The sequence below is a fragment of the Tupaia chinensis genome, unplaced genomic scaffold (genome assembly GCF_000334495.1).
Source record: "Tupaia chinensis unplaced genomic scaffold, TupChi_1.0 Scaffold000002_1, whole genome shotgun sequence".
NCBI classification, from domain to species: Eukaryota; Metazoa; Chordata; class Mammalia; order Scandentia; family Tupaiidae; genus Tupaia; species Tupaia belangeri.
This window is the reverse complement of record NW_006159428.1, coordinates 2,902,086-2,912,175: the sequence shown is the minus strand read 5'-3', so window position 1 is coordinate 2,912,175 and position 10,090 is coordinate 2,902,086. Positions and strand designations below refer to the sequence as shown.

Genomic DNA, 10,090 nt, shown 5'->3' with positions numbered 1-10,090 from the left:
TCTGATGGGCAAAAATGCTTCCGCCAAATTATTATGAAATGTAATACGTGTGGAGGTCTTCCTTCGAGTAAAAATAAAGTTTGAATTTGGAAATTTTAAAATAGTTAGAGACAACTTTCACATTTATACCATGATAATATATTTATGTTAACAATATGCTCTTTTCATGAAAGGAGAATGATTTATTGTGTAGAAACATGAGTATACTCTTTGGTACCAAAAGTGCATTTTTTTTCCTGCTAATTTTACCATCTCAGATGACATAGAACATCTTTCCTTTAGAATGGCTCAATATTACTGAGTGGTACAGTTTAGCTGGTACCTTCTACACCACTGAAAAATAATCTGGAGGTTTAGAGTTGTGCAAAACAAAACTTGTTTTTTTCATTGTAAGTCTTTGTGTGATTGCTGTTTAAAAATATAAGAACTTTAGAAATGATTATTTGAAGTTTATTTTTCTCATTCATATGTATCTCAGAAAGGATTTCTAAGCACCCCAATACCCAAACCAAAAGACATTCCAGAAGACAAACAAAAGCAGAAACAAAAATGTCAAATTCATGATCAGCCCTGACTGAAGGCATTTCATTGAGTTGCTTCATCTTATGATTTCACTGCTCAAACTATTTTCATCTTGATTTCTGCTGACAAGGATGGTTTAATTTCCCAAGGGCTGAGTTGTGTTCCTGGGTTCCTCTTCTAATGTGCTTGGCATTGCAGCGGCGGCCCGACAGTGATGAACATATTTTGCTTCATTGAATAATGGTGAGTGCATTGTTGGATCTTGTAAACACTACTGATTATACATTCAAACTGTGTTCTTAGTGGAAGTGGCACTTACTAGGACCCTTGAAGTCAAACTATTTAATTTTCAGAGCACTTTGCAGGTATTTCATCAGCTGGTAGTGGATTTCTCATAAACGTCCTTTATCAACTTTACAGTCCATTGGTGGATGCTGAAACCCAGCCTTGTTTTGGATCCTATGTTCAAATCTTCGGAAGCATCTTCAGAAAAGAAGTGCATATTCAGTTTGCGTGTATGTTTTAAAATGTGCTTTATTGCTTCACACACTTTCCTGTGGTCAGTTTTAGAGCTCCTCTATTATGTAGCACATTTAATGTTTTGAATTCTAATGGCATTCTGTGAGGACTTGCGTTGGAAAAGTACCTATATTTTAAGTCATCATAGTAATGATATTTGACAGCTTTTCCATTCAAATCCTTAGGGAATGGCCAGAATCCGTACAGGTGAATTTCATCACAGAATCTCGTGGCCAGTGTGTACATGAGGAGACCTGTGCTGGGTCTTTTGATGGGAACTTTGTTTGTCAGCCAGTAACTGGGAAAGAACAAAAACAAAAAACAGAAGAGAAAAATGAAAAGAAATGCACAATGTACCCTATAGCAAGTAAACTGGTAGAAAATTTAAAAGTTATCTTTATGAATAATATCTTAAAGAATTAGTGAAGAATATTTTAAATATTTAGAAAACTTGATGCTTCTTTTCTTAATCCTTTTTTTAAACAATGATTGTATAAATAGCCAAGGGTCTGGGAATATAGGCAAATATTATTCTAGACTCTCACATTCAACATGAATTAGCAACAAGTATTTATATAGAGTGTTTAAAAAGTTCACAAAAATATGTATTGTAGAAAACCTATGCATGGATTTCAAATTTTTTTCCACACCAAAATAATCTGGTACTTTAATTCCATTTTTTACATATACAATTTCAAGCTCCCTCATATAATGCACAGAGTAAAATATTCTCAGAAAGAGTCAAATATGAATGTAAAGGCACGACAGTTGGTTAGAGATTAAGTAAACTTACTAGAAAAAAATAATTTGTTACTATGCCTATATATATTCAAATGTTTGATATTTCAGTTGAAGATCTAGATAAATAAATGCTTTTCCTGTATTATACCTACTGACTTAGTCACCTTTTTTTTTTTTGAGAGGGTTTTTTTGTTTGTTTTGTTTTTTTGCTATAGGGCGCATGAACTCGTCAGACAGAGACAGAGAGACAGAAAATGAGAAATCACCCCCCCCCAGGGGGTATGGCCATGCTGCAATCCCTTCTCCATTCTCCTCTCGGGATCTTGTGCATGTACGCACATACGCCCAGCGTGAGTTTAAGCTGCTGAGTTCAGAACTCGAACCATAGTCGACTACATGGGAGTCCAGCGACATAGCCATTATGCTAACTGCTGGTTCCTCCAAGTCACCTTTTACTAAAGTAAATTAAGAATATTTCAGCATCCCACATACCAACAAAAGCAACAACAAATAAACTATGGCTTGAGAATAACTTATAAAATGTTCACCACTTCTTTTTATTAAATAGGTAAAACAGATGTAAATGCTGACAAATATTTTATAGTATTTATTTGTAAAGGCAATAAAGTACTTGAAACTGCTCAGATACACCATTGTAGCCAAACTTGGTTGGCTTGAAAGTGTGCAGATCCACAAGTTAATCATCACTTCAGGAGGGAAGGGAGTTTCCACTTCTTGGCATATTCATTTCCTTAAAGACAATGTTCTACGTGAACATAGCTAAAAGAGGAAGAATGCGAATGTTCTCTTACTTTCCAAGTTGTCCAGTTTTAAATACAATACAATAATAAATTACTTTTTTTAACCTTTGTTTTATTACTGTCTCCTATTTGGGGAAATAAGTCCCCTGCTATGCAAATGTAAGGGGAAGATTATGTTAGAATTTGGGTGTTGCTTTAATACTTCACTTAAATTCTATGTAATATTCATTCCTTTTTCTTTTTGTTTCAAAGCTTTTATGAAGAGATTAAACAGATCTAGAAGAGATTAAACTGATCTAGAGTACTGAATAAGAAAAAGAGAACTTAAAAATGTGATTTTACTTAAAGAAATATTGTACTTTTGAACCTCACCATAAACATGGAAAACATACTTCGGTACATAACCAATATCAATCAGTATTTTACCCTCAGTTCTTCTCTTCCCAGCCGGATTGACCTTACACATTTTCTGTTTTCTCATTCTTTTTTTTTAGAGATTTTCACTGTAGGGCGCGTGCGCTCACCAGACAGACAGAGAGAGACATAGAGAAAGCGAGAAATCACCCCCCAGGGGGGATGGTCACGCCGCAATCCCTTCTCCTCCATTCTCCTCTCGGGATCTTGGGCACGCACGCACACGCGCCCTGCGTGAGTTTTAAGCCAACGGGTCCGGGACACGAACCACGGTCGACTACGTGGGAATCCAGCGACATAGCCATTACGCTAACTGCTGGTTCCCTGTTTTCTCATTCTTGAAGGTCAACAGACTAAGCAGTTTAAACTATGTTAAATGCATTCTGATCCTTTTGCTGTCGCAATTATTTTGAGAAAGACTGTTCTCAGTAGAGAAGATGTATAATGAATTTTCAGAGAGGAACATCTAAAAATTTTTCTTAACCCCACGTAAGCTGAATGAGCAAAACCCACAGTTTATATACTGTTCATGTAATGAAGAACTCACAGTGAGTGATTCGATCAAGGAGAATAAACTCCAGTTCAAAGGCTTGGAAGAGACCGTTACGGGGCCTGACGTTCTTTGGGCTCTCGGAAAGCAGATTTTTTTCAATATGACATGATTATTACAGGAAAGTTTGTGAGTGATCAAGTGATGGTTACAATAGCAGATGATGCTGATTAATTTTAAAACATATTTATTTAGGGACCACATAGTGATACAGTGATAAAGTGTGACACTCGACAAGACAGTCGCACATGGAAAAGGGCACAGTTCAAGGCCTGAATGTGTGGGCCACATGCTTGCACGTGACCTGGTGCTGGCTGAGACTAAGTGGACTCAGCATCATGACGCTGTTGGGGTGCTGTCCCTTTCCGATTCTCTTTCTCTGAATATGTCTTGCTCATGGTACAAATAAGTAATTATTATATATATGTGTGTGTGTGTGTGTGTGTGTGTAGACACATACACATATATACATATATATAAAGCAAATTTAAGCTCAGTGAAAACCTGATTATTTTGTGGCCAACAGTTGTGATGGTTAAGGTGTTGGTCAACTGCAATTCGAGTTCTGGACCTGACAACTTGAAAGTCATGCTGGGCTCATGTGCATGCAAGTCTAAAATCCTGAAAGGAGAATGGAGGAGAAGGGACTGTGGCATGGCCATCCTCCCTGGAGGGGGTGATTTCTCACTTTCCCTCTCTGTCTCTCACCAGTGAGCACACGAGCCTATGGCAAAAATCTAAAAATAAATAAATAGTATTTTATTTGGTTATTTTATTCAGGGAATGTCAATAATTGGAAATGAGTTGACAGTATAAAGATTGTAATTATTTTGAGGCTGTCTGGTGGCCTGGTGGTTAAGGTGTTGGACTCCCACATGGCCGACTGTGGTGTGAATCCTGGACCTGGTGGTTTGCTTTCATATATCCACCCTCCCCACCCCCGTCTCTGTCTAACTTTCTTTGGTCAAATTAAAGTGTAATGTTAAATAAAAATAAATAAGTAATTCTTTGAAAAAAAGCTTATGGTTATTTTTAAAATGAGAAAAAATAGCTAGCAGGAAATAATACCGTATTGCATGTATGAGCCTGCAAGATCTTATTAGAAAGAAATGCTCTTCCATTTCCTAATTTTGGAAAGATTTTTCCGTAAGTCCATATAAATATAGGTGAGGAGAGCAAATCTATTTTCATATGCAACACAAATAAGTAACCACAATGTGAGAAAAAAACTTCTTGAAGGCAAAATTTGGCTTGAATGCTTCAAAACAGTACCAGTGCTGTGTAAACACTCAAACTTTTTTGTTTTTCTTTCAAGTTTATGTCTTTAATGACAGAGAGACAGAAAGATAAGCATCCTCCATGAGGTCTCAAGCCTTCCCAGCCCTCTCAGCTGGCCAAGATCCTGGGGACAAGCACTTGGCTTTACAGGGGGACAGAGCCCTGAATCCGCGCTCTTCCACGTGGATCCAGCTTCACACGCGTTGCGTGTTACGCAGTTCACTGAGCCACTGAGTCTGCCCACACTCAGTCTGTTTTGATTCAGGGGATCTTAGGAGATACTACAAAAGAAAATCAGTGAAGGAGGTCAGTAAAGTGTTTTGAAAGTAAAATTATGATTGCGAAGCATACTAATTGAAAATAATGGAGAGTCTTTAAAAAAATTGTCGTGGTCTTATTCCAAGTAATCTATTATTTAATCAATAGAGTTAACATACTGGACTAATTCATTTAGTTTTAGAAATACTGAAAAAAATTAAGTTTGTGGTAATCAATTTTCAACTGTCTCAATAATTTTAAAGACAAAGAAACTACCCATTTATTCGGACACTTTTGGAAAAGGATCTCAGGAGAATAGACCTTAATAAATGTTATCAACAGGTAGCATGCAAGTTGAAAAAGCACTTTACAGCGAGTCCCCAACTTAACATTCCACGCTCCCCAAAAGCTAACAGAGATCACACATAATGATGTTACCTTTGCCATCAAACGTAAAAGCATGAGGGAAGACATAAACACAAAGTTTTGTAGGTTCGATTCTCCATATTTGTTAATCTATTGGTTTGTCCCGTGTACTCATCTATATAATATGACTAAAGTAGTTATCCCTAGGCATATTAAAAAGGTATAGCTCTGCTGTTTTCCTCCCAACTGGTAAAATAATTCTTTCATTGTATTCAGAATGCAAGATATGACATAGTATGAATTTATTTTTGAAAAGCATAAACCAATTTTGTTTTCAAACTATTTTGCCAAAGTTTGTGATAACTTAAAATTATGAGATGGCTTGTGCTGTAACAGAAAGCAAGGTTGTCATAAATTCTTTCAAGAAAGAGGGAACTTCTAGCTTTGTATTCACTGAGAATAAGTTAATTCCCCACGAATTAACCTTTATATAATGCCAGAGGGGCAAGAAAAGATTGCTCTTAAATTTACTTCTAATGAAAGGAAACAAAGAAACAAAGGAAGCATCTTTAGTGTGATTTGGCAAGCTAAGAGTAAACCCAGGGGTTAAACAATAAGCAATTGGAGGCAGCAGAGGGGGTAGCTGTTAAGTCACTGTACTCCCACATAGTCGACTGTGGTTTGAGTCCCCGACCCAGTGACTTGAAATTCATGCTGGGTGCATGTGCACGTGTACCCAAGATCCCAGGAGGAGAATGGAGAAGGGATTATGACTTGAAAGTTGGAAAATTCTCACTTTCCCCCTCACTGAGTCTGTCTCTGTTTCTCCCTGGTGAGCTCATGCCATCTCTTTAGAAAGATAAGCAGTTTATTAAGGGATATCAACAATAATAATAATTTATTAAGTATCTATAATGGGCCAGAGATAGTGTTCAGAGATCTACATATGTTGATTTTTCATTCACTTCTCACCACAGAGCTATGGTAGATGTTACTTCACTGATAAAGTCACTGAGGCTGGAGTGGGGAGTGGTTAACCAGCTTAAGGTCAGAGATTACAGGTGACAAGCACATGACTTAAGTTCACATCCATCTGGCTGTTCAGATTTCAATTTTAACAAGCAAGAAATGCTTCTTGAAAGCATTCAGCATGAAATAACAATCATGTGAGTGATGATTTTCAATATAGAGTTCACTGGGGGATTGGGATATAAAGATCAATCAATTCGGTGTCATTGATTAACAGATGGATAACAATAGTGATGTATTTATGCACAGAGCTTTTGGGGGAATTTTCCTCCTCTACAGGTAAGAGCTGACCAGTATATAAGACCCAGTTTTCCCGTATATACTCTCAAAAGTCAGAAAGAAATTTTATAGTTTCAATATATGACTTATTTAACCACATTGAAAATGCCAAAAGTAGTGACACTATAAAGGTAAATTCTGTGCAGACTTGAATAATTTTTTATAAAGTATTTGAAGTGTTATTAAATTGGAAGCAGGGATTTGTAACCTCTAAAGGTCAATTTTCAGTATTATTTCTCTATGTGTCTTTTTATGCAGAATTCTGTAGTTAAATAGTTGATAAAAAGAAAATGGATTTTTTTTTCTGCAGAAGCCCTGCGTAGTATACACACAATGTTTTATCAACTTTATAAGCTCACTTCATTAGAGCATAGAGGACTCGGCATGGAGAAATAGGTGGGGGTATTACCTTAGGCTCAGTAATCTCTACACTTTATTTGGACAAATGTATATCTTGTCGTTTCCTGTCAAACATAGGAACTAGGCTTTGCTCTCAGTTTCACCCCTCTTCTTGTTATCTGGCCAAGTATATTGTCAGCTTGAATGTAGATTCAGCCGTTAAGAAATTCAATATCTATCTATATTACATCCTTCTACCAAGTGTCTGATATTTTTATCAAACACGTAGCTGTCATTACTATGATGTTAATAATTTTGTTCCTTATACAGAGTTTCAAAGTACTTTTAAATGGCCAATCCTTATACAATCTTGTGATATAAACTATAGTATATATTATCACCCCTATTTCATAGAGGATGAAGTTGTGACTCAAGAAGGAGAATAACCTGCCTAATTTTTGCTCAGCCAATGAGTTGTACATTCCTATCTGGTAATCATTAAGCAACAGACACTGGGGCTTAGGAGAAGGTGCTAATGACTTGTAGCATTTGCCAATTTCTGCAGTACAAATATTCCCATCAAGGCTGATTTCAATCTACAACCATTAGTAAATCCCAACATGGGAAGAAATGATATAATCAACTCTTATAAGCCATTACAAGCCCCCTACTGGTTGTAGAAAAGGAATAAAAATATTCCTTCCAGGGCACCAGCAGTTGCTGTAATGGCTATGTCACTGGACTCCCATGTAGTCTACCATGATTTGAGTCCTGGACCCAGCAGCTTAAACTCACACCAGGTGCATAAGCATACGTGCCCAAAATCACAAGAGGAGACTATGGGAGAAAGGATTGCAGTATGGCCATCCCCCCAGGGGGTTATTTCTTACTTTCTCTGTCTTTCTGGTGAGCGTGCACACCCTATAGAAAAACCTCTCCAAAAGAAAATATATATAAATATATATATATATATTCCTTTTGACCTGCAGCCCTGTAAGTGTGAACAAGGAAATTAAACTTAAAGAAACTTTCCTTAGAAAAATGTTCAGGTACTAGTTTTTTACCCCATTTATAAGAAGATAAAATGGGGTGGTGGGTTGAGTTTTATCTTCATAAAAATAGCTTCACTACATGTTAATAGAAAAGTCTTAACATTATTGATTGGAAATAGAAACAAAAGATATGAATGATGATTCTATGTTCAACTCATGGTGTTTGGCACAATGCTGGATACACTGTAGGTAATTAATGTATCTCTAATTTATTCTTCTTGTTTTAAAGATGCAAAACATTTAAGGGACACAAAAATGGAAAATTATCTATTGATGATAAAGTGTATGATAATATCTTTAACTGGACTATAGTGTATTCATGCTGGGAAAATTCAGTTTATAAACTGTAATGACAGGCAGTGGTTGAATGTATAAAAAATAAATTTAAAAGATGAAGGGAAAAAAGTGTACATGGATAGTATTTAACTGAGCCTAAATCATAGGTAGTCCTTACTATAGTATGCTGACTGAGATCTAGAATATAACTTAATTGCTTATAAATGTCAGAGCATTTTTATAGTTGTGGGAATTTTTTCATTTGTTTTATTTTACTTTTCCTTACAGGATAAGTTTAGTAAATAATAAAATACTGCTTATTTCGGGGGTAAAAAACATTTAGTGTTAATAAGATGGCACATACTCATGACTTGACAGATCCTGAGTGACAGTATTCAACAGTAGAAAGCACTGGAAAAGCTGAGGTAAGGCCTTGTTTTACCTGAGCTAATTTATGATCTTAAACAACCATTTGAATATAGTCAGTCTCAGTTTACTCATCAATAACATGATTTCCAGATATGGTTTCATAATATTTAAAACTTTGATTAACAATGGTCACAAGTAATCTGAATCTGGATTGATTACCATGAGGTCTCTTTCCACCACAGCAGTAGCTTCACCTCTATGTTTCACTTCCAGTTCTAACTACTACGTTATCTAAGATAACACCCAGCTGGTCTCTCAATGACATCAGAGAGCCCTTGGATAAAACCATCGATAAAATGATCCCTATGGAAAAACTTCCAGTGTTTCCAGTTCCCTGAAAGAGTTGTAACAAGTAGTCATAAAAATCTTCTCGACTTACAAATTCATAACGAAGTGATTTTCGATTATCTAAAAATTATAAAAATGATCCATTAAAATGTCAAAGATAACAGTAAAGGAAGAGAATGATCCCACTGGAAAAAGGAATCTTGCTGAGAGTATGAAATTAAAAATAATCAGAGGGAATCTTCTAGATTTTATTTACCAAGTCAGAATCCTGTATGGAATGAAAATGAATTTCTCAGGTCTGCCAGTGGCATAGTGATTAAGGCAGTGAGATCCCACACAGCCACCTGGGTGATTCAAGGTCCAGACTTAGGGGCTTGAAAAAACACGCTGGGCACATGTGCCCAGAACCCCAAAAGGAGGGAGAAATGGAGGAGAAAGGATTGGGCTGGGGCTATTTCTCATGATGGGTACTTTCTTTCTTTGGGGAATTCTCAAAGAGAATGCTTAAAAACTCGACAAGGAGAAGTTATGACAAAAATAAATGTCATACCAAGGTTTTAATGACCTTTTTACCCTAATAAAACTCTTTATGGAAAACTGAAAATCACATTTTAAATTGTGAGAATGAGGAAGTGGTACTGTATGAAAGTGAAATCCTGAAAACATAGACAAGGCATGATCTTTTGAAGGATCATGCCTTATCGTCATAAGAGAGTTAAATGAGGTTATTACTGAAGCCCCTGTGTATGACCCCTTTTATGAGATCGAATTGCTTTTCAAACATCAAAAAATCATGAAAACCTTCCATTTGTCCTACTAAGTTGAAAAGGAGTCAATGCAATTATTTACATAGGACACAGAGTCCTGCAAATAAAAAAATATATATATTGAAAAACAAGGGGCAAGGGTTGTTGTAATCCAAAGTTCAGTAAAAGTGGGTAGACAGTGGAAGATGAAAATAGCAGACATATTATCCATGCAAAATTTCC

At 36.2% G+C, this 10,090-nt stretch overlaps 1 protein-coding gene across 2 annotated transcripts in view; it reads right to left on the bottom strand.

Moving 5' to 3' along the window:
• Positions 1 to 609: 609 nt before the first annotated feature.
• The window catches only part of ST8SIA4 (ST8 alpha-N-acetyl-neuraminide alpha-2,8-sialyltransferase 4), a 114,270-nt gene continuing 104,789 nt past the window's right edge, over positions 610 to 10,090 (bottom strand). Inside the window, exon 6 of one of the 2 annotated variants that reach the window (XM_006139790.3) lies at positions 610 to 1,339. In XM_006139790.3, the coding sequence (XP_006139852.1) occupies positions 1,057 to 1,339 (283 nt within the window). In that variant the 3' untranslated portion in view covers positions 610 to 1,056. The remainder of the gene's footprint in view (positions 1,340 to 10,090) is intronic. The other variant, XM_027772455.1, reaches the window with a different exon arrangement.